General features: G+C 35.2%; 1 protein-coding gene across 1 annotated transcript in view; it reads left to right on the top strand.

Moving 5' to 3' along the window:
• FAT4 (FAT atypical cadherin 4) overlaps positions 1-25,244 on the top strand; it is a 125,947-nt gene extending 100,703 nt beyond the window's left edge. Inside the window, exons 11-17 of the mRNA XM_063309751.1 lie at positions 3,565-3,872; positions 9,772-9,857; positions 11,534-11,713; positions 14,276-14,400; positions 14,885-15,102; positions 16,505-16,766; positions 21,896-25,244. Coding sequence (XP_063165821.1) covers positions 3,565-3,872; positions 9,772-9,857; positions 11,534-11,713; positions 14,276-14,400; positions 14,885-15,102; positions 16,505-16,766; positions 21,896-23,757 — 3,041 coding nt within the window. The 3' untranslated portion in view covers positions 23,758-25,244. The remainder of the gene's footprint in view (positions 1-3,564; positions 3,873-9,771; positions 9,858-11,533; positions 11,714-14,275; positions 14,401-14,884; positions 15,103-16,504; positions 16,767-21,895) is intronic.
• Positions 25,245-26,059: the final 815 nt, after the last annotated feature.

Raw genomic sequence — 26,059 nt, 5'->3', positions numbered from 1 at the left:
TCTAGCTCACTGACCACACCATCAAAGCTATCCCCGATATTGTTATCCTTCCTATACAGGTCTCCTGTATATTCTTGCCACCTTTTCTTGATCTCTTCTTCTTCTGATAGGTCCTTGCCATCTTTGTTTTTGATCATACCCGTTTTTGCCTGGAATTTACCTCCGATGTTTCTAATTTTCTGGAAGAGGTCTCTCATCCTTTCTATTCTACTGTCTTCTTCCACTTCCGTGCATTGCTTGTTTTAAAATAATTCCTGATCTCTTCTGGCTAACCTCTGGAATTTTGCATTTAATTGGGCATATCTTCCCCTATCACTGTTGCCTTTTGCTTTCCTTCTTTCTTGGGCTACTTCTAGTGTCTCAGCAGACAGCCATTTTGCCTTCTTGGTGTTCTCTTTTTTTGGGATGTATTTTGTTGCTGCGTCCTGAACAATGTTGTGAACTTCTGTCCATAGTTCTTCTGGGACCCTATCTACTAAGTCCAGTCCCTTAAATCTATTCTTCACCTCCATTGCATATTCCTTAGGAATATTAGTGAGCTCATATCTAGCTGATCTGTGGGTCTTCCCTAATCTCTTTAGTCTGATCCTAAATTGTGCAATAAGAAGTTTGTGATCTGAACTACAGTCAGCTCTGGGTCTTGTTTTTACTGATTGTGTAGATGTCCGCCACCTTTGGCTGTAAAGGATGTAGTCAATCTGATTTTGGTGTTGTCCATCTGGTTAAGTCCATGTATAAAGCTGTCTCTTAGGTTGTTGGAAGAGAGTGTTTGTTATGCAGAGTGAGTTGTCTTGGCAAAATTCTATCAGCCTATGTCCTGCTTCGTTTTGTTCTCCCAGGCCATGCTTACCTGTAGTTCCAGGTGTCATTTGACTGCCCACCTTAGCATTCCAGTCTCCTGTGATGAAAATAACATCTCTTTTAGGTATGTTGTCCAGTAGGTGCTGCAGATTCTCATAGAACTGCTCTACTTCAGCTTCTTCAGCATCTGTGGTTGGGGCGTATATTTGGATCACTGTGATGTTAGATGGCTTGCCCTGACTTCTAATTGAGATCATTCTATCGTTTTTTGGGTTGTATCCAAGCACTGCTTTAGCCACTTTACTATTAATTATGAAGGCTACTCCATTTCTTCTGTGGTCCTCTTGTCCACAGCAGTAGATCTGGTGGTCATTTGATGTGAAGTGGCCCATTCCAGTCCATTTCAGTTCACTGACGCCCAGAATGTCTATCTTTAATCTTGACATCTCACCAATAACCACATCCAATTTGCCCTGGCTCATAGATCTTACATTCCAGGTTCCAATGGTGTGTTGATCCTTAGAACATCGGATTCGCCGTTCACCACCAGCACCGTCAGCCGCTAGCCATCCTTTCGGCTTTGAGCTAGCTGCGTCATCACGTCTGGGGCTAGTTGAACTCATTCTCTGTTCCTCCCCAGTAGCATTTTGACCATCTTCCCACCTGGGGGTCTCATCTTCCAATGGTATACCGACATATCTCTGGTTGTACTGATCCATTTAGTTTTCACGGCAAGAATACTGGGGTGGGTTGCCATGACCTTCCCCAGGGATCGCATTTAGTCTGACCTCTCTGTCATGACCTTCCCGTCTTGGGTGGCCCTTCACGGTTTAGCTCATGGCATCATTGAGGTGCTCCAGCTCCAGCACCAAGACAAGGTAACGATCCTTTGCTGAAGAATGAAACTTATACAACTGATATAAACTGATAGACAAGTTGTACAAGCAGAGGATTTGTTATATTACTCTGGACTATAAAAGTTTAACTGAGTGAGAAGGAACATGTCTGCCTTAAGTGCACATAAATCGTGCTACAAGACTTCTATTTAATAAAATAATATCTATAATTTCATAGTTACAGAAATTTCTCATAACAGGTTTAAGATATAGCAGCATCAAACTATATAATCACTACCACAGTTGCATCCCTTTATAAGCATTGAGATACAATAACCTTTAAAAAAATGTAAGCATAAGGCCAGAAAGACATTTTGCAGGACAAATGCTGTACATGGTAGTAATTATAAAACAAGTCAGAAATTACTAGGTTAGACTGTGAGGCTACTATGTATAGAAAATGTAAAAGAAGATACAGCATCTGGCTGTAATCATATGCAAGTGTTGCATGAACTTAAAATCCATGTTAAATTACCACTGTTCATATAAAATAGAATTGTTGGATTTAGATATATTCCTGGGTTTGAGCTGGCTCAGCTTCCCTTCATTCCCAAAATAATTGTTACAGAGCTGGGCTCTGTGAGTTGGGCTCACTTCGATTGTCACAAATGGTATTTGAAAGAGAATCATTTATAAAATATCCTTCCTTTGCTAATCAGAACAGAAACAATGAAGGAGCTCAGTTTTCTTCCTCTTAGTCTTTATGATCTCATCCCACTTTTACTTCCAGTTCTTATCCTTTCTCTTTGCTCAGACCCAGCATCCCCTAACCCCCTTCTTTGCACTCCTAATCACAATTCTCCCTTATCCGAATATTTACTTCTACTCTTTTCCTATCCTATAAGTTGGTTTCTAAAGAATGCTATAAGATGTACTGTCTACTGGGCCCAGTGGTAAGCAAGCCACTGCATTTAGTACCAATGGAAGATACACTGCCTACTGGGCCCAGTGGTAAGTAAGCCACTGCATTTAGTACCAATGGAAGATATACTGACTACTGGGTCCAGTGGTAAGCAAGCCACTGCATTTAGTACCAATGGAAGCTTTCAAAGCTTCTTAACAGGCATTCCCATGTAAAATCCATTACAATAGTCTAGCTGGAATGCGATCAAGGGAAGAATAATTATAGCAACTTTACTTTGTTTGGTGATGCACACAGCTGGTATTCCCAGAAACCTGGGCTTTCACAGATTGGGGGATCTTTTCCCAAGATCCTTCCTCCAGGGCTGTCATCACTTCTAGTATCAATTTCTTTATCCATCCAAATTAGCATATATTTACAATACTCAGATAAAAAATAATAGTGTTTAAAACCATTCCTTGTATAATTCAGCTTCACACCTTTATTTCAGAGTTTTATTTTTGTTTAAATAGCATCTTTCCTCTGATAATCATTAAGTATAGTCATAAAACAATTTAAATATGATAAAACAATAGTAAAATCCTTAAAAAAAAACCAGGGAGCACATAAATTAAGTGTAAGGCTAAACTATTCAACCAACAAAAATCTCACATGAACTGAAGGCCTTTTTAAACTAAATATTGGAATACTGGAAACAGGTTAAATAAATTTAACAAAGAAATTATTGTTCCTGATGTGTATCTTAAACTATACAAAGTTGTTAGTGGACTTGTTTCACATACTATAATCATAATTAAGAAAAAAGATGAGCTTACTAAAATCCCCTTATAATAGATTCAAATGCATGAGTTGTTTTTTTTTTCCCCATATTAAAAACTGGAAGAAATATGATTAGAACATTTCCAATATTTTAGTTTTTGATATGAATTCCAGCCCATGACAATTATCTAATTCTGGAATGTTGGACAACAATGGTGATGCTGATGATTGTGTTTATTTTTACAGGTGTTTTTGGAAAACATTGTGAAGTAAATAGCTATGGATTTGAAGAATTGTCCTATATGGAATTTCCCAGTATGGATCCAAACAACAATTATATTTACATAAAGTTTTCAACTATCAAAAGTAATGCTCTTATGTTATATAATTATGACAACCAGACTGGCGATCGGGCAGAATTCCTGGCCCTTGAAATAACAGAAGAAAGGCTGAGATTTTCATACAATCTTGGCAGTGGCACATATAAACTTACCACAGCAAAGAAGGTATCTGATGGACAATTTCACACTGTTATTGCTCGGAGGGCTGGAATGGTAAGCATTGTTTTAATGGAAAATTTAAGCTTCAATTTATTTCAGGGTACTAAGTACAAATAGTGTTTTTTTTAAGCAGAATTATAGTAGAAACTGGACAAGCTTCTTTGTTTTACAGAGAATGGTCTTAAATGCCTCCTTAAAAAAAATCTAAAATGAGAATAATTAATGAAGGGGATTAATGACTATCCTGCTTTAATTAATTGGTACATACTATGGGTGGAATAATTACCAAAGTCTAATTAAGAGGTAAATTTAATTCTTTGGATAATGCAAGAACACAAACCCTTGTAACTGAAAGCTATATAATTAGCATTTATCTAATTTAAAAAAAGAAATCAATAATAAATTGGAACAAATTGTAAAACCGACTATTTTTTTCATGGATTATATCTCCAACCACTTCAATCTTACAAAAAATAGTTTTATTAGGAAAATGTTTAAATTTAACTCCCTCTGAGTTAACCATATCACAAAACAGCACATTTTATTATTTTAAAACAGGGATTAATATCCCCGTTAATTAATAATAATTAATATTATTAAAAATAAATGTATACCATAGGAGTCTGCATAATTTAAAAGCATAGCATACACAAGGCAAGCTACACTAAGACTGGTGCTATGAGTTTTGGATTTTTTCATTAACTAAAACAAGTAGGAAATCCAGCATCTACACTAAAATGTCTAACAAATCAGAACATATCCATTAATGAAAAAAAAAAGAATATTAGTGCAATTGTGCATACAATAATATATTTGCCAATGTTTTATTGTGCACTGTCATGTCTTTGTATGGCAGAAGGAAGTTGCACAGATATAATTTCTTAAATAAATAATTTTAAACATTTTAGTGTAAAATCAAGACATAGTACAGCTGAACCAAATTTAGCATATTGACGGGATGTTAAAATGAATAAACCTATCCTGACTTGTATGTGTGAATAGAACATCATATAATCTTCATAGTGTATTGGCAGGAACCATCATGGCTTCAGTTATATCATGATATGGATTATTCGGAAATAATCACCAATTTCAATATGGAATGTAATTGGGACTGCTAACTTTTTCCCCTTGGTGAACAAAGTTTCCCATTAATCTGACATTTTCCAGATGGTGTGATTGAACAATAAAATTATATCTCAAACAGCATGATAAATATGGTCCTTCTTAAAGATTACGCTTATACAGTGTAGGACACTATGTTCAATAGTAATATTATTTTTCACAGTGCTGGTACTCAACAATATTGCTGAGATTTTCTAAAATGTTGAGACTAAAATTCTTTAAATTTTGGGACAAGTAGAAAAAATCCATACAACTGAGAGATGTCATTCTTTTCAAGAATATAGCTGAATATAACCAAGCAAACCTTTTAAAAAATGAAATTTCACAAGTCAAAATAGATGTGCTATACTTAAATCAGAAAATTTAATTATACCAAAGACAGTTTAAATGCCATATCAATTAAAAATGTATTTGTTTTTTGTCAGGATCTCAATGACTTTCCATCTCTATGATACTGAAAGAGTAACCCTTACAAGGCGGTTTTGGTAGTAACCTATAACTAATTCTTGTGGTGTTCCACTAACTTATTATCACATCTTAATGAGGATAGCAGTGCCATTCTTGGAGCAGCCTTATGCACAGTCTTTATAGAGTCTAAGTCTGCCTTTGACTTAATATTTTAAAAAAGACTTTGGAAGAAATAGATCTTCACAATAGATCAATAACTGTTGACACATTCACAGATTATGCAAAAATAACTATTTAACAGTATCCTATGAGTCTCAGGGTCAGTTGTCTTTCTCAGTTCTATAAAGAAAGGAGCAAAGCAAGGATGCATATTCGTTCTGTAATTAAACTATTTCACACACAAACAGAAAAAAAGATTCAGAACCTCAGTAACCCAGTAACTAATTAAGTAAGTCATGCTTTCACCTTCCTGCCATGGTAAATAGGTTTGTTTCTGTCTTACTATATGCAGATGGTACAATCATTCTTTTTCAGTCATTCAGTTTCAGTGTTTGGACTGAAGAGTCTTCCTGATACATTTCAGCCAGTGAAATTTATTGGGAAACCTGGAATCTCTCAGCCCAACTCACCTCACAGGGTGGTTGTGGTAGGGAAAAGAGGAGGAGGAAGGTGTATTAGGTATGCCACCTTGAGTTATTTATAAAAATAATAAAGGTGGGATAGAAAATAAAATAAATATAAATAAATAAATAAGTAATACCATAATGAGATTAGGCATTCTGTTTGACTAGCCATAATTAGTGGAGAATGGAAAATATGTTGCTGGCTTTCTCTTTTTCCCAGCAACCTTTTGCAATTTCAGCCCACAGATGTACAATATAATTTTGATACAACTTGGTATCCTTCTTCAGAAATCTGTAAGCTGGGAACATGGTTTAATTTAACGAAAGAAAATATTAAAAAGAAACAGTAATAACTCACCATTTACTAGTCTTCTGAACTAACTTCATTTCTGTGCTTTATCTTTTCCCCCTCCCTACATTTTCAAGTACAAAATACAAGTTTATCTATTTTGCTGCATGAAAAATAAACCATCTAGATGACAAAAATGTATAAAATAACTCTCCAATGCATTTAAAACCTGTCATTTCCTACAAAGCTTTTAGAATTTTAGGGGAAACTGGTAAAATCATTAACTTGTCAGGTTTGAGATACTTTGAAGTAACACAGTACATACTCATAACTGAAGAGGTAACAGTAACATTAACTGAAAATAAGTAACAGTAACATTAAACTGAACAGTAAAAAAGTTACTAAAAGTTACTAAACAGTTACTAAAAACAGTAGCATTAACTAAAAATAAATAAGAACATTTAACTATCACTAGAAATTTGAATTTTACAAAATCAGATTCAAGTAAACTATACTTTCAAATCACTCTTCCTTCAGGAACCTTTTATACATTTTACAGAACATTTAGCATTATAAAAATTCACAGATATTACTATTGCTATCTGAAGAAAGTCTTTTGTAGACACTTGCCAGCCTTGTGAGGTAGACCAGACAGGAAACACGGCCAGATGAGCTAATTTCACTTTATTGCAAAGTTACATTAACAGAATCTTGCAAGTCTAAAATTACATTTCTCCCCCTTCCCTTTACAGCCCAAGAAATGGGAGGGGGGTCTCTTCTGAGCCTCTTGCCTCATCCACATTCCTGCTGCGGGTTAAGTTGCCTTTAATCTAACTGTTCCCTTGGCTGAGTCTCTTTGCCCTGTCTCCCAAGGTCATTTTCACATACCATTACAACACTTTTCTTGAACATTCTCTAGTCCAATTGAAATACAAAAAGTTCCTGTTTTTTCAAACATAATTCATTTCAACATAAATGAAAGCACATTTGTTAATTTGGATAGACACGCAAAGAAATACCTTGGTAATTATTTCATTGTACTGATGGCCCTTTTTTGTATATTCTGTTTGGTCTCCTTATCTACAAATTTTAACTTTTAGTTGCATTCAGTTCAGTTTTTCATCACATCCATTGACCTGTATACAGATAACATACAGTAGATACCAGATAAAATACAAGTGTTTGCACAGTAGTAGGAGTAGTAGAATGAAAATTTAAGTGTACTAAAAATGAACAGCAAGCCAACTGATATTCATAACTTATACTTTTCTACAGTAACCAAATTTTAAGACTGCCAGCTAAAATAATCATACAGAAAATAAAATGTTGTTAAATTCAGATTAATGTTTCCAGATGTTCTGGAAAAATTGATGACAGTTATTCACAATTATGTTTTCAAGTCCTGATTATACAAAAGAGAATAGATATAATATGCATATAAATTACTATTCTACTAATAAAGGATACTATCATTCTAATATGGAAATATCTATAAAAATCACAGTTTTTTTAAGGTATGAACTAGGGATTCAGCAAATCTAGCTCTATAAAGACAGATTCCATAAAGAATCCTCTTGAGTTTACTTTCTAAGACTGATGAAGGTAATATAGTAAAATGTAGTAGCATGAAGGCACTGCAGAATTCCATTAAGCAGATCAAGGTGTGAACAAATTTAAGGCTATTCATCAAGGTTCTTAATTCAACTTCAGTAGTGGATTCTACTGTATGGAATCTGAATTATTTTCATAAGCTCTGATATAGCTTGTTTGTAGCCCAAGGCCAACAGCAACTTGGAAGGATATCCATATTGTTGCAGGTCACCCTTATTCTTTTCTCCCAGGAGGACTGATAAAAAACAGCTTTAATATCATTAAAGATGGTGATCCATGTGTTTGAATCATCTTTGGCAACCCTGTTTCAGTGTGGAATGAGACATTTAAGTGATAGCATGCCATCTGGAATAGGAAGATTTGGACTGAATAACAGAAAACATAGGAAAATAAATTCATGGATTTAATTGAATCTCATAGAGGAGATCCCCTGGCCTTTAAGAGTTTAAATGCAGGAGGGAATATATTCCCCATTTCTACTCTTTCTTTCTTTTTAATCCTAATATTTGATATATTGCTTTCTACATTTTGAGAAGTGCAAGATATATGGCCATTATACTTCACTTTAAAAAAATCAACATAGATATTTACACACCCAGCCTCATCATGTTCCCACTGCTGCTCCAGATCAGCTTTCTTGGCCTTTTGCATCTTTTATTGAAGTGAATCTGTGGCAAATCATTCTATCAAAAAAGAATCAAGGTCCTTATCAGACTCTTAATCTTAACTGCATCATCTCTGTATAACGAGATTTAACCATGCAATGGTTTTTATTTACTAGCTTAGTGGAATGTTTCACTTTCTCTAAACAGCTCCATATAGACTGATATAAAAATTAAAAAGCAGTGGAGTGTTAAATTAACATCAGTTATTTTTCTCTTTGTCATGTGAGTGCTATAGACTGCTAGAATATGAGAATATTTAGTTTGGTTCTAGAAAATAATAAAAAAAGCAGAAACATAAAATGCTTGCTTCATTTTATGTTTTTATCCTTCCACTGAAACAAAATCCTTGGCATGTCTGACCTGTTCAATTTGCGTTGAAATTGTCATACGTGATTTAAGGAGTCTTTGGTATAAACTACCTACCTCAAGTGCTCTTCATCACAGAGAGAAAAACACATAGACATAATTTTGAGGCAAGCATTATGAATCTGTTTCCTGGAAACACACAGTCTTCTGCCTATCAAATCATTAAGGTTCTATGCTCTAGATATGCTGAATTAATGGCCATTGTTTCTTCTCTCTTTCCATTTCTGCCTGTAACTTCATAATGCACATTCATCTAATAATAACAATTTCCACAGAACGGGTTTACTTTGAATGGGCATGCATGGCAGGGATGATCAGAGGTCCTGCACCATTCTCTGAGAGTCTGAAGGCCATGAACAACAAGACAATGATGTAAAATGTGTGAAGCTATTTTTTTTCCTTTTCTTTTTTTGAGGAGATGCTTCATTTTGAAGTATGTTCAGCATATTGTAGGATTTCTACTACAGTTTTTGCATTTTTTCCTGCTGAAAATGGTAAGAAATGGTTCCACCCATTTTCAGCAATAAAATTCACTGAAAGCTGTGAGCTTGAGGACTTCATACAACCATGGGATACTTCTTATCCATCATTAAAGTATAGGATTATATAGGAAGCTTTCTAGGAGTAAAGGGATACATACAATAATCAGGTGAACAGTCCATCCATTGTTGAAAGGTGATAATATATATACATTTATATAATTTCTTTCCATAATGTATAAAGAAATGCATTTTGGAAACAGACACCCCCCCCCCAGATATCAATTGTATTCCTTAAATAATGGATATTTAGTACCAAATTAAATCAGAACTTGATTTATTGTTATACATAATGCAAAAATGCTACTCTTGATTCCAACTTTGCAGGCAGCATCCTTGACGGTGGACTCTTGCACTGATGAACAGGAACCAGGCTACTGCACTGTTAGCAATGTGGCTGTGTCTAATGATTGGTAAAGATAATTTCCTTTCAGTTTTCACAAATAGGAGCTTTGATCTATATAGGGTCTGATCCACAACAGATAAAAGACTGCCTTGAGTAAGGATAAGGTACAAATCTGAACTCATCTGAATTATTAATTCAGCTGTTGGAGAAAGCAAACTACTGCCTTTTCTCCATTCCTTTCTTTTAGAAATGAGTAGAGTTAATACCTGTCATGACAATGTCAGAAGTACTATCAAGCTACTACAGGCAATGCAAAACATAGATATTGTTTTATACCAACCACTTAAATAGATAAAATATATGTATGACTGACAAAGTTTTGCATTAATAGTTTGAGCTAGCAACAAGGTTACATATATTTTATCAAGTATGAATAATCTATATCAGGAGTACTCAGTGATAGAGTATTAATTAAACATCACTACAAATTAGTTACATCCACTAGGTGCTTGATAGATGTTAATCAAGCATGATTAAAAATAATGAACAAAAGTCCATAATCTTACTCATATGAAAAGTGAATTTGTAAACCAAGAGCTAATGTTTACTTAAACTCTGTGTAAAGATGAAACATGACTAGGCCAACAGCAATTTAAAGGCAGAAGTACATATTATATTAAATACAGGTCTGCAGGAAGAGAAGCTACATTTTTAGCACAGGTGTCTTCAGGATGGGGATCAAGGAAGTCAAGACGGAGACAGACCATGTAATCAAAGCTCCGCCCTTGTTTATGTGTGTACTTAAAAAAGGAGTGGGGCTTCAGTTGCTTGGTTGTGACTGCCATCTTGAGTGTTTTGACACCCCTCCGGACATCCTGTCTTTTAGCTTCTCTTTCCAACAATGTCTAAGACCTGCTGTCATTAGTGTGCATTTTCATATTCTGCGTATCAGAAGCATCTTCTCTGCTCCAATTTGCTTTTATATTATCTCTGTAAAAATTTTAAGGGCAAATCTTCAAAAACTAAAAATGAAAATTTATCATACAAAAAGCCCGATATGATGTCATATCTAATTGCTAGTTTCCCAGAATTTTATGTGTGTGTGTGTGTGTGTGTTCATTCCAAAGATATCATAACCATATGGTTATGCTGTCTACATGTTGTACTGTAAGAACAAGCTCACTGTCATGTTTATTTAACTGTTCTTTCATACATATCCACTCTTTAGTAAGCAACTGAGCTTGTTTGATCTAAGTGCTTTCTGTTGAAAAAGTCCCCAAGAAATTATGCCTGAACTAAATGATGATACTTTCAAAAGGACACTGCATAGCAACAAAATAACTGTGAATCTTTTGCAGTATATCCAGGAATCCAGATTTGGAAAGGGTAGGAGTGTTTCTTGGTAAAAGGTTTGTTGTAATTATAAAATCACCAATTCTATTCAGTGTCCCAATTCATTCAAAATTAAAAATAAAATTTACATATGTGCAATGTCAATGTTTATTTATGTTGACTGAAAAATAGTCAGTGGAGCTTTCTCCCCATGTAAATGTATAGAAGAAATTTAGTATTTGATTGAAATACATATGGGTGTGTGTGTGTGTGTGTGTGTGTGTATTTGATTTTATAAGTGATAGAAGCTTTTTATAAGGTATGTTTTTGCCACAAAAGTTACAGATTTTCTTATTATAATGGTTAGATATTCTGTTGTCATTGATTATTTCATTTTTTCCCACTCCATAGGACTCTAGATGTACAGCCAAACAGAGTCACCATTGGAGGTATCAAATCCCTAGAACCAGTCCTTCAAAGAAAAGGACAGGTGGAAAGTCATGATTTTGTGGGTTGTATAATGGAATTTGCAGTCAATGGACGTCCCTTAGAACCAAGCCAAGCATTGTCAGCTGAAGGCATCTTAGATCAGTATGTCATTCTTTGATCAGTATCAAAATAACAGCTGTTTAGTTGTTATGCTTTGTTGTAGGTTGTAACTTTATTATGCTATAAATCAGGGGTGAGTAATATGGGACTTGGGACTGTATGCAGCCTCCCACCTGTTTTGCACCTCTGAGCTCCTTTTAATCACATTTGTCAAAAATGAGTAGCTTTATTTCCTGCCTCAAAATGGCAGTACAAAAAAAAAAAAACAATGCAGCAAATTCTTAAATAAACTGAACACACTTTAACTACAGAAAACTAATCAACCTTCTAAAAGTTCAAGAAAACAAAAATCTTGCCTATTTTCCATTCATTTGGGGAAAAAAACTTGTATGTATGTATGTATGTATGTATATAAAAGCTATATATCCTACCATTCTTTAAGGACCTCAAGACAATTTACATGAAGCTTTCCCTTCATTTTATTTCCACAAAAACAGCGCTGTGACAGAAAGGGCCATTACAAGCTTGGATAACATAAAAATAATGACACATACTGTATATCTTGATATTATTGTTCAAATGCCGCAATGATATCATGATGTCTGATGTATGTACTGTACATAAGTCACATTATTTCCATTATAATGTCATAACATGTGTCATTATTTCCTTTCATCCCTCCCTGCCTTCAGATAACTCAGCCCATGGAAGGGAGATGAGCTGAGAAAGTTAGACAGTGAATTTCCATTGTTGGGGGTGGACTTGAATGTAGGTCCCTGAGTTCTATTCCAGTACTTCAATTGCTTCACAAAACTGGCTCATATTTTGCTTCATTGTCCCACAGCATATCCCTTAAGTGCAACTCTCAACCATTACCAAAAGATCATTCAACCTTGTATGCATGAATATTCTAAATCAGCCATAGAGCTGTGCATAACATCAACATGTTAGTTCTCTTTCTGGTTTTGTAACTGGAGATTGGGTGTTCATCCTCCCTTGAAATGAGTCTTCTCTCTATAAATGATAGCACACTATTCCAACTGCATTTCACTGTAAATGGAAATGTGAAATCAGAAGAACAGTCTCAGATTTCATTTGTATCATTGTGCAAGACTGAATTATGATGGGCGGCTGAAGTTTTAAGTGCTATTACAAAAGGTTGGTGCTCAAATATATTACATTTATGCTAGTGATAAGTATTTATGCAGTAATAAGCATTTTTAAAGAAATCCAGTCTGTGCCTCTCCCATAGTGGTAAGACTTTGTCAAATTACATCCTTGTAGTACACTTACCTATTTCTCAAAAATATGAATGTATTTCCCCTGTACCAACTCCTCTCAAAATGATTGATTAATTAAGCCAGTTGCATCTTCTATCCTGCTGCTTGAACTTAGAAATGGAATAAGTGAATGTCCAAGTCTTATCTCATCTCTGTCTTTCATGATCTCAGCTTGTGGCATTACATTCTGTAAATCTTTGTAGTATAGATATCAATATCAATTGCATTTTCATAGACAGCCAAACATTGGAACTTCACTCATGAATGACACTTGAGCTCATAATGTATTTTCTTTCCCCACTTCATATTAGAGAGAGAGAGAGAGAAAGAAAGAGTTATTTTTAAAATGTGGTTGACTGATCTATTATCATCACTGGAGCATAATCTTACACTAAAGCAATTTAATCCCTATCAATACTTTGAATTAGAACTACTGCACAATTTACTATATGCAAGAGATTATCCTAAAAATATCTGAGGCAGCATCAGTATGTCTTGAATAAATGTTATTTCTCTTGGAGAGTACTGGAAGATTTATGACATGAGGGAAGGCAAGAGGTTATTTATCCATGAGCTACTGTGAAAGAGTTCTAGGAATTAGTTATTTATTGGACCAGGTTCAGTATTCTGTGTATTAAAGTCAAAGATATTACTGCTACATATGAGGTCAAGGAACCTAGACAATAATCTAACAAACAAACAAACAAAACTTTCAGTAGAACGGTACAGATGAGTTTTTGCTATTAGAAGTATTAAATATGGATTATGGTTCTTAGGCAATATTTTAATTCCTGTGACCTGAGCTATATGTTCTTCCTTAGAGTATTGATCTTCTGAAAAAAGCTTCAATATAATCTTTCTCTTTCCCACCCAGTTTCCAGGAAAAAAAAGTGTATATATTATTTTTTGTATTAAGAAAAGAATAAACCTAGCTTGGCTTCCATTTGAGCACTGGGTTTGCTGAGTAACATCATATGTGATGACCCAGAGGTGGCGGGTTTTTTGTTTTATTCTCTTTTTTCTTCAATAAGAGATATTATTATCTCCCTTTGGCACAGTTTCCTCTGAGGGAGAATAGTTTATTATAAAGCACATGCTACCTGAGAAATAATCAAAAAGAATTTCACATGCTTTTTCCTGTTAATTAAATGTCTCTTTGGGGAAATCTAAGTTCAAATTCCTATAGAATCTACAAATGTCACAGACTAGTGAGGAAAGAGAGAAGAGACCATATGTGTCATTCCCATCTCATAAAGAAATGGCATAGGTGGATGCACATATGTGTGGCTCAATGGACAATTAAATTATCATTTTATTTGTTTAGGTGTCCTAGACTGGAAGGAACTTGTGCTATTAACCCTTGTCAACATGGTGGCACATGTGTGGATCACTGGTCATGGCAGCAGTGTATTTGTAAAGAAGGACTGACAGGAAAGCACTGTGAGAAATGTAAATAGAATGTTTATTTCCTTTTTTTTGCTAATATGCATTTCAATTTTATGTATGGAAGGAATACATAATGATTGAATTCATTGTAAAAACAGACAAAAAAATAAAATGTTATACAAGTAATTGTATAAGGAATCAACAATTTCAAAAGAAACACATTATATATAGTTGCAGATATTTTACCCTTTTTATCTATTTTTTTTAAATCTAGTATTTAACCTGTTTATAAGATAATAGTACTAGATAAAATAGGATAAGCTGTTATGCAATAAAATGTAAGTTTGGTAGAACCTATTTTTTTTCTTTATTATTAAAAGGTAAAAACAGATTTGGGGGGGTGGGGTTGGAACAACTTAGAATCATTACTTTCTGAACAATTGTATTGTCTTTGAAAATAATATCCGTAATTTTTCATCAGGGAAAGGGTAGAGAGCAAACTGTCGATGACAGGAGTTTAATAATGAAGTGTCCTTATTTATTTTAGATCTTACAGCTGACACTGCCTTGTCCTTAGAAGGCAAAGGCCATCTTGACTATCATATGAGGCAAAATAGAAGATGGGAATATATGATGAGGCATAATGCTGGAAATGCCATTATGGAGTCTCGAAGTATGCATACTCTGGAAGTGAAGTTCAGGACAAGGAGTAAAAGTGGAGTATTAATCCATATTCAGGAAAGCAGCAACTATACTACTGTGAAGGTAATACTTAATAGATTTGATCAGGCAGCTTGCTGTGAAGTGGTCTTCATCTGTTCTGAATTCATCCTAATAATTTTAGTTTAAAAATACCAGAATGTTGACTAGTGCTAGGCAGAACTCCAGCTATCAAAACAGCTGAATGATTTTGCTTGTAACCATCTTGTCTTGACTCCATGTGCTAGGTATTTGAATGGCAGCTGGAACAATGTTTGTTGCATATCTTCTTAATGAAACTTTGCATGCTAGAATGAAACATTTTCTTCTATTAACTTTTCTTCCTCTTTCAGACTCCTATAAAATATGACATCATGTTCAAATTTAGAATCTTTTAAGCATCCAACACATAAGTCAATTTTCATATCAGACTTTGTCTTCAGTAAAGGCAGGTACATTGAGTCCTAGCTGGACACCTGTATGATAGGTTTCATACACAATGAAATGGATTTGTGATTAATTAACAAGATTACTTTGGTCATATCTGCTCCGTGCCCTTAAACTGTTCCTGCTGCATGTTCGTATCACTTCTAAGCTAGCTAAGGAAAATTCTGCCCAAACAGAAACATTTTGGCAAAAGCTTGTGAGACAAACTACCATGTCTTCCTATGGAAATCATATTTGTAAATAAATCTGAAATCACCTTTCCATTCTGAGTGATAGATATGTTAGATATTTCTGGAATACATAATTACTTTACATGTAAATCCAACAATCAGCTTAAAAAAATATTTTTAGAACTACTTTTATAATGAATGATGGAATAAGGAATGGTTATAAATTTTCCCTTGTAAACAGAAGGTTGCTGGTTTGAAACACAGCAGAATTTTTTTAATTACTATTTTTCTTTGCCTGAGGTACATATTTTTGACTGTGTGTTTCTGTGTCTGTTTTAGTGTTCACCAGTGCACTATTTATTGTTTTTGTTTGTTTGCTTAATTTTCCACTAACTCAACAAAGAAAGGTTTTACCTCAAGTGACTTGAAAAATGATGAAACATTGCTCCAGTGGACTTATTTTAAAAAATCAAAAATCAAAGGGAGTAGGAGTAGGTGTGCTCAGGAATGTAGACAAGTAGACAATTAACTCTTAAAGTCTTAAGAGTTTGTATAATACTCTATATGTGAGTTCACTTTTCTGATAACAAAAATGTGGAAATAATCTTCCTTCATAAATTTTAAATCAATACCATTTTGAGTAAAAGATATTACATATTTCTAGAATGCATAATTACTTTAATTACATAATAGCTTGTGGAAAAATTGGAGTAGCTTTATACTGTAATGACTTATGGTATCACACTAAAAATTACTACTGTACTTACACTATTGTACATATAATCTATAGATATTTAAGTCTACTTTATTACTTTTTTAAAATTTCTCTCTCTCTCTTTTTTTAACTACAGATAAAAAATGGCAAACTGCAGTATGTTTCTGACGCTGGAGTAGGTGGAAAGGTAGAAAGAAGTATTCCTGAAGTTTATGTTTCTGATGGCCACTGGCATCTTCTGTTAATTGAAAAGAATGGGACTTCCACAATGATAATGGTTGACAAGTTCCATAGCCGAGCCATTCTACACGTCACACAAGATTTTGGAGGACTAAATGTCTTGACAATTTCTCTTGGTGGAATCCCAGTTAACCGGTTTTCTAGAAGCAGTGAACCAGGTAAAAAGAAAAATAATAGTATGTATGGTCAATCATAGATAAGGAGGTATAATGCAGAAGTAATTAATACTAGGCTACCTTAATTTACAGTAATATAGGGACTGACTCATGCAACATAACTGTTATGTTTTTATTCTAGAGTTTCAAGCCACTTCCAGAATTTCAGACTCCATTTATGAATTATATAAGATTGGCTGTATCATTCCCAGTCCTCTCAGAATTTCTGTGGAAAACTGAAGTCCTGAGATAGTACTAGTCCTCAATTGCATAATAGTATAACAAAACATAAAGCTTTATAACTTAACCCATATCTTAAAAAATGAGAAGAATTTATGGATCCATTATTTTTTTCAATTTTATGATGTTTTGAAATATGTAATACTGCACTTAGTCTTTTCAGTAACTCACTTCTAGTAACTTGTTCAGCCAGAAGTATACATTGTCATTTTTAACCAGTATATAATATCAGTATAGTTAGTGGTTCAGTCTTCTAAACTGGGCTAAAACAGCTTGTTAAAATTAAATTGTCCAGTACATAAATAAAGGAAAATAAAAAGGAGAAATGTAGTCCAGTTTCTGAATTAAATTGGCACATGTGTTATTCCATTCTTTTCCTGGTTTATTTTAAAATATACAGAAATTATTTCATATGCAGGTTAAGGGCTAACAAAAGCAGTATAGATGTTTTAGATTTATTTATATTAAAATTGTCTATTTTAAGGAATTACTACTACATATAGGAACCTTGTCTATTGTATTTTCATACTTCATCTTTTTTACTGGGTACAATGTAAATAATCAAATCAGCAATAAGTTCAATTCATGTGAGGTATGCTGTGAATGAAACTATCTTTCCTACTGTAATGCAATATATTGATTATTTAGTCAAATTATAGCTACTACTTTAACAGGTAATAAGCTTGTGGGCAAGGATTTTTTTTAATATAATGACTGATATTAAGAAGCTGTAGAAATCTGCCTTATAGAAATCTATGTTCCATTTTTTCATACTATGTTGTCTTAATATTATATTGTGCTTCATGTGACATGACAAAGATTTATAGAGGGTTATAACTGTATGAATGTTTCAGAATGTTCAGAAATATCAGTAGAACAAATAAAGCAAAAATTAGTATGTAACAATTCAAAATATGCACAGAAATAATGGAGCAAAAACATAACATCTGAAGAAAAATGTTCTGGGCAATTTTCCCACTGCATAGTAAAAAATTACATCATAACCATGTCTTTAGATCACATTGAAAATCCCTAAAGCTATTTGAAATACCTCTGAAACCTAGAGATATTATTCTTCATTTTATTCATAATTCAAAGGGAAGTGTTGTCTGTTTTTTTCAATTGACAACTATTTTTATAGCTTCAAATGAATGCCTTCAGTAAAATAAATCACATTTCTTTTTAGTGTTATGAAGCCTTAATGATAGATGGATGGGTTGATTCAGTCCATGAGAGGCATAGTACCCCATCCATGTTCAGAAAGATCTAAAGAGCATATAATGGAACTTGTTTAGCCATCTTCATGTCATATATAGGCATATATGCAGATAGGTAAAGGTAAAGGTTTCCTTTGACATTAAGTCCAGTCATGTCTGAATCTAGGGGGCAGTGCTCATCTCCGTTTCAACGCTGAAGAGCCGGCGTTTGTCCATAGACACTTCCGTGGTCATGTGGTCATGACTAAACGGACACTGTTACCTGCCTGCTGAAGTGGTACCTATTAATCTACTCACATTTGCATGTTTTTGAACTGCTAGGTTGGCAGGAGCTGGGACTAGCAACAGGAGCTCACCCCATCATGGGGATTTGAACCGCCGACCTTCTGATCGGCAAGCTCAGTAGCTCAGCGGTTTAACCCGCAGCGCCACCGCATCCGATATATGCAGATACCAACTCAAATATTATGTAGTTCCTGTTTGTCGGCATATTGAATACCCATTTGCATGTAGCTGTCATGGTGACCACTCCCAAGAAAGACAAAGATCTCAGGAAGGAACTTAACAAAGAATTTCAAAGAGCTGTTAAAGAAGACAAGAACTATATTACAATGACATCTGTGAAGACATTGTCCTGTCCCAGGCCAAGCAGACACAAGCACATAGAGAGGTGGTTGCAAGCTTTACTGATAAGTTTTGTAAAGTAAATAAACAAGTGGCAAAGGAAATGTGAGTGAAAATTCAAATGCAGATACAGTTCAGAAAGAAATTCCCCAAAGTTCAGCAAGCTTGCCTTAAAGAGTTCCAGTCCAAAACAGTGGGCCTAAGAGTAGCCAAGCAAAGTCCAAGGGTACAAACACTGTAGAAGGTTCATCAGCCAGACATGTCCAGAGTCAAAATCACAAGGTTTGTGATTCTTTGGAAAAGAAATTCAGATGCCAAAATTGTGTCTATACCTACAAAGATCAGATCATGCAGTCATGGTTTTCCCTGTGACACTATATGGAAGTGAAGGTTGGATTTTGAAGAAGCAGGATTGAAAGTGTATTGATGCTTTTGAACTTTGATATTGGAGAAGACTCCTGACAATACTATGGAAAACCAAGAAAACAAAAACAAAAATGGATTTTAGAACAAATCAATCCAGAGTTCACACTGAAAGTATACAGGACCAGGCTCACATTATCATGCTTTGGACAGACATAGCTTTCTGGATAAAACTATAACCCTGGGAAAGGGGAAAGGAAAATAAGAAAAAAAAGAGGACAGACAGCAGTGGTGATGGGTACACTGCTGGAAGACATGAAGGGCCAGGCTGGGAACAGAACATCCTGAAGAAAATCTACGTGGTCAACTAAGAGTCAATAATGAGTTAGGCACGTAATTATCATCACAGGAAAGGATAAGCACAGAAAGTCAACTTAGAATAACAAATGTCACAGAATTATGTAATCTTATCAATCTTCATCAGTTCATACCTTTACTCCATATAGTGTTCATATTCCCATGGCTCAACATAATTTGCAACTTGTGGGATGGACAGAAAACCATTCCTGGATCATTACACTGTAGAACCTGGATGAATGACCACCGCTAATATCTTAGCTGAACTACAATAGATCCTAAAGCATGAAATATACCTTTGTCTAAACAACACAGCTAATCATGTTTAGCCAAAGTCTTGTCAGGACTATGATTCTACACCCTTCTCAAGTTCTCACTCACACAGACATTTATTAACCACACCAGGAAGCCACAAATATGAAATTACTTTTCTTTGCTTAACATGCTCACCTATAAAGAAAAATAAATTTTATAATTTCAAATTTCCTGCTTAATTTTTCCTACTCAGAATTGATTTCAAATAGCAGAGTCTATAAGGGCATTTACCCACTGCTCCCAAAGAAACAGAAGCTGATGGAAGTAAGATGCTAGAGGATTCCAGTGGAGTTAAAGATGAATGATAGAGATCAAAGAGCTGAATTATGGGCTCTTTCCCTCTCTTGTTGTATACTGCTCAGCAGGATGATGTGCTGGACTCTGACCAGCATTTTCCAATTGGTTCAAATAAGGGCTTTATTACAAATTTACTCTTTTTGGAAGGTAACAATTTTTCTTTTCTGTTATCAGAAACATTTTGTTCAGATACCAGTTTTTCACAAAGTCTCCATCAGAAAGGATACCTACATTTACTTTTCAGTCCTAAAAAGAGTTTAGTTACTCATGTATCCACATACAATGCAATATACATACATTAGAGCCAGTTCGGTCTAGTGGTTAAGGCTCCAGGCTAGAAATCAGGAGACTGGGAGTTCTAGTCCCTCCTTAGGCATGAAAGCCAGCTGGGTGACTTTGGGCCAGTCACTCTCTCTCAGCCCAACTCACCTCACAGGGTTGTTGTTGTGGGGGAAATAGGAGGAAGAAGGAGTATTAGGTATGTTCCTTGAGTTATTTATAAAAATAATAAAGGTGGGATAAAAAAATATAAAACAAATGTATGTATGTATATATGTTGTTACTGTTATTCCTTCAAGTCAATCCTGACTCTTGGTGACTGCCTGGACAAGTCCCTGCAGTTTCCTGACAACATTTTTGGAAGGAGTTTGCCATTGCAATTTTCCTGACAGAGAATGACTGATGCAAAGTCACCCAGCTGGTTTCTGTGTCCAAGTTGCCCATTGCCTTTAACTAGTCTACAGCAATGTGGCCTGCTACACACAGAGATATTACAACAGTTTTAAATGAATTTGCATTTTTCTTTTGTTGCTTTTATAAGGAAGTAGATACCTATTCAAAACAAATAACATCAGAACATCAGAAAATGAGGGTCAGTATGACTGATACTTAATAATAATAAACAATTCTTATTACATTGTTATTTGTCTAAAGCTAGTTTTTGTCCATTAAACTTTGTCAAACAATTGTTCCAAATTGAGCTTATAAGTAAAATTGTTTTATCTCATTTCTAGCTGCAAACTGACAATCAATAAATAGCAAGTACGCACTTGGGTTATTTTCTCCATTTTTATTGTAGCTAAGTTAAAGCAAAAAGAAAAAAAAATCCTAGGGAAAAGCAAATAGTGTATATGATCTGAAGAGACAGGAGAACAAGTGGTGGTGGTTTTATATTTCAAAACCTGATGTAGTTGCTTTGAATATAATGATAACCATCCAAATGTATTCTGATCCCTAAATGTAAAATAGAAAGTCAGAGTGTATATCAAAGGTTGGCAACTTCTTCCGGCTCATATATAACTGCACAAGCTCAAAGAGAGCATCCAAAATTTCATGACATTTTGTTCATTTTTATTCTATATTTAAATGAAAATTTAAAATAGTTTTGAGAAACTACAAATGCCTTTTTGATGACAGCAGATACCCAGGGACCTGCATATTCCATGTTGCTGACTTTCTATAAGTGCTTAATGTTCAGATTCAATTTTGATTAAGGTTATTCTGATGGATTTCCCACCTCTGCCTAATTGGCATAAATAGAGTTTACATAGCAAGTATGTTTAGTAGGTTTGTTTTGTGTGGGATGTGACGTATAATGATGTGATATTTGATGATTATTACTTTTTATAAGGCTATTATTTTATCTATTAGAATGCCAATTAAATGTTGTTAAATTAAACTACAATTTTCAAATCCATTTTTTTCTTTCTATTGTCTTAGATTTTGATGGCTGCATTGCCTACATGAAATATGATGAAGAAAGCCTTCCCTTCACAGGGCAACATAGCCTTGCTACCATATCCAAATCTGATCCCTCTGTGAAGATTGGCTGTCGAGGTCCTAATGTCTGTGCCAGCAGTCCTTGCAATGGAGAACTAATGTGCATTAATCAGTGGTATACATATGAATGTGTCCATCCTGGAGCCTGTGCATCTAACCCCTGCCAGAATGGAGGCACCTGTGAACCTGAAGAAAGAGCTAGATTTATTTGCAGTTGTCCAGAATCACACACCGGAACAACATGTGAAATATTAGTAGCGTGCCTTGGTGTTGTGTGTTCCCAGGGACATGTATGCAAGGCAGGAATCAATGGTGCCTCTGTATGTGTCCCTCAGCTCTATCCAGCTGAACTTTCTTTACCACTTTGGGCTGTTCCAGCCATTGTGTGCAGCTGTGCTACTCTATTGGCTTTACTTGTACTTAGCTTGATCCTGTGCAATCAGTGCAAGGGAAAGAAGGCAAAAGTGCCAAAAGAAGATAAGAAAACCAAGGAAAAGAAAAAGAAGGGCAGTGAGAATGATGCATTTGATGATCCTGATAATATACCTCCCTATGGTGATGATATGACCATCCGGAAGCAACCCGAAGGGAACCCCAAACCTGACATAATTGAGCGAGAAAATCCTTATCTCATATTTGATGAAACAGATATATCACACAACACAGAGACAATACCCAGTGCTCCTTTAGCTTCCCCAGATGCAGAGATAGAACACTATGACATTGACAATGCAAGCAGCATAGCTCCTTCAGATGCAGACATCATTCAGCACTATAAGCAGTTCAGAAGTCATACTCCTAAATTTTCCATTCAGAGGCACAGTCCATTAGGGTTTGCCAGGCAGTCACCTATGCCCTTGGGAGCAAGCAGCTTAACCTACCAGCCTTCATATAGTCAGGGTCTAAGGACAACTTCATTAAATCATTCTGCTGGGCCTACACCAAACCATCTTTCTCGTCATAGTCCTGCTCCATTCTCCAAAGCATCCACTTTCTACAGAAATAGTCCAGCAAGGGAAATGCATCTTTCAATAAGAGAAGGGAGCCCTTTAGAAATGCACAATGAAGTCTGCCAAACTGGTATATTTAATTATCCCACTAGACTAGGGAGAAGAAGCAAGAGTCCTCAAATGATGACAAGGCCTGGAAGTCGCTTAAAGCAACCAATAGGACAAATTTCTCTTGAGAGTGGTCCTCCTGTAGGGCTTTCTATTGAAGAGGTGGAGAGGTTGAACACTCCACGACCTAGAAACCCAAGCATCTGTAGTGCTGATCATGGAAGATCTTCTTCCGAGGAAGACTGCAGAAGGCCTCTGTCAAGAACAAGAAATCCAGCTGATGGTATTCCAGCCCCAGAATCATCATCTGACAGTGATTCCCATGACTCTTTTACATGTTCTGAGATGGAGTATGATAGAGAAAAGCCCATGGTGTATACTTCAAGAATGCCCAAACTGTCACAAGTTAATGAATCAGATGCTGATGACGAAGACAATTATGGCGCTAGACTGAAGCCTAGGAGATATCCAGGCCGCAGAGGAGAGGGTGGTGGTCCTGTGGGAGCACAAGCACCTGCACCTGCATCCAGCATTCATGATAATACTTCCCCTTTAAAACTTGGACCACAAGGAGGGAACTTCAACTGGGACAACCTTTTGAACTGGGGCCCTGGATTTGGGCATTATGTGGATGTTTTTAAAGATTTAGCATCTCTTCCAGAAAAGACAGCAGCAAATTTAAGTGAAGAGTGCAGAAATGGTACAACACAACCAAAAGATGGGGAAGCTGAACAGTATGTATAGAACTTCATACTGACATTGTCAAAATGCAAATGCATAAAATACTCAAGCCATTTTATCATTGTAGATAAGAAAAGGACACACTTTGTTTTAGCCAGGGCCAGTGGTTAAACACATTTAAAATAATCCCAATTTTGCTGCTGAGAAGGACAAATACTTTTTTTGTTGTTTAATTTAATTACAATTGATTGAATTTGTTTCTATTGCATGCATTATATTTTCAAGCAAAATATCTTATATGTGGCATTTGGATCTTTATCCTTTATTTCTTGTTTGGTTTGTGATTTTTAAATTAAGACTGATTAGCTCTAAAAATGGCCACAAAATGTTTTGTTGTGAAGGGTATGTTTGTACACAAGTTGAATATGTTGTTCTGAAATGTAAAAATATCAACTATGTTGTTTTGTTGGGAGAAGCAATTTTGCAGATTCTGAATGAAGGAATGACAATGTTGTATTCTCACTGAAAATATATTTCCCATCCCTCAGTTGCTCAAATCTGAATACTTCAAGTAATGATAAGCTTAAGCTTATTACTGTTATCTATTCAAGAGGTGCTAGTAACCAGTTCAAGTTCATGAGCACTTTAGGATTTTATTATTTTTGACAAGGATGCGTGAGAACTTCTGAATGTTTTGTTTTCCTTGTTTCCCCAAATTGCAGTATTTTTAGCTTGCATGGAAACTGATACACATTATCAAATTGAACAAACAACAGAATCTGTAGAACAGATAATGTGGTTGAATGCAAAGTGAGAACAGAAAACTGGTTTTGGCCTTGACAAACCACCCTGCTGATATTTCATTTCTGTCATCTGAAGAAGTAAGAGGCTATAATAAAAATGATGACTCTTTCTCACAGGAGGCATAGTGAGGGTTGTTTGCCTAAGTGTTTAAAAGCCATAGAGCACTATAATAAGTCTTATTATGGTTATTATTCTAAGCACTGCTGCCCTACAGGACCTTCAAGTGACCTTTTGGTTACACTGCAGAATATTCTGTGATAGAAGAATTTGAAATAAAAATATTTATTAAAAATATAAGTTGTTGCACTCTTGGAACAGAAGACCACTTTTAAAAATGTACTTATGGTGCAATCCTAGAAGTATCTACTCAGGATCAAGTTCCATCAGATTCAGCATGTATAAAATTGTAGCTCGGGTTGTAATCCCACTTCCTTGCCCAGGGGTAAAATCATCTAAACTAAATGAGAATTGCTTTTGAGTAGATGGATATGATTGCTCTATTAGTAACGCAGTACAGATACTCTAGTATGGAAGATACACATATGGAATCAGCTATGAACTGCAGAAATAACTATTATATTTAAAATGCATTATGCAGATAAGAGGGCACAGTCCCTAACTGATGCTGCCTTTATGCATTTTAAAAACAAAAGCAGGACGTTAAGTGTATTTGCATGCAACATTCTTTATTAGTATGATACATATATGTATTTTACTCAGGTATTCATATCTGAGTATAAAGTTTATCCTAAGAATTGACCTGTAAGAAGGGGAATCCTAAATGTCACTTATAAAAGGTAATAATTTTAAACATCCTCATTTTAAGTTCGGGGAGGGGGGTTCATACAATGCCCGTATGTTTCCATGAAGCTTCTATTATACTGTGTAAAAAAATGTGGGGTTCTTTGGGAGTGGATTGTTTCTTCTTAATCTTTTCTCTCCCTTTCTTTCTGCCTGTTTCTTAACCTAAATTCTGTTTTTGGTATCAATATTTTCCTATACAGAATAGTTTTCTTACTTTCAGGGAAAGTAAGAAAAAATCTCTTTTTACATTTGTTACTTATGTAACATTCATTTTTTCACATTTTGATAAAATTGTAACATACCATATGCTTTTTAAATGTACATGCCAATAATAGAATTAAAATATTTATTTAAAATATAGTGTGTGCAGTAATGGAAACAAAATGCTAATGCAGTTTTGCAACACAAATATGGTACCCCTAGCATATATAAAGAGCACAAGTTGGGGAAGAGCCAGTTTGGTGTAGTGGTTAAGGCTTTGGCTAGAAACCCAGAGACTGTGAGTTCTAGTCCCACCTCAGGTACAAAGCAGCTGGGTGACCTTGGGCCAGTCACTCGGCCTCAGCCCTAGGAAGCAGGCAACGCAAGCCACTTCTGAAATCTTGCCAAAAAAACTGCAGGGACTGATTCAGGCAGTCACCAGGAGTCAAGACTGACTTGAAGGCATCAAAAAGAAAAAAAGTTGGGGAATGTTGGTATATGACAGAATTCCAGACAATAGGCATTTAACCACTCATTAGTGTAACATCCACATGCA

The sequence above is a fragment of the Candoia aspera genome, chromosome 8 (assembly GCF_035149785.1).
Source record: "Candoia aspera isolate rCanAsp1 chromosome 8, rCanAsp1.hap2, whole genome shotgun sequence".
NCBI classification, from domain to species: domain Eukaryota; kingdom Metazoa; phylum Chordata; class Lepidosauria; order Squamata; family Boidae; genus Candoia; species Candoia aspera.
This window is presented reverse-complemented; position numbering and strand designations above follow the sequence as displayed.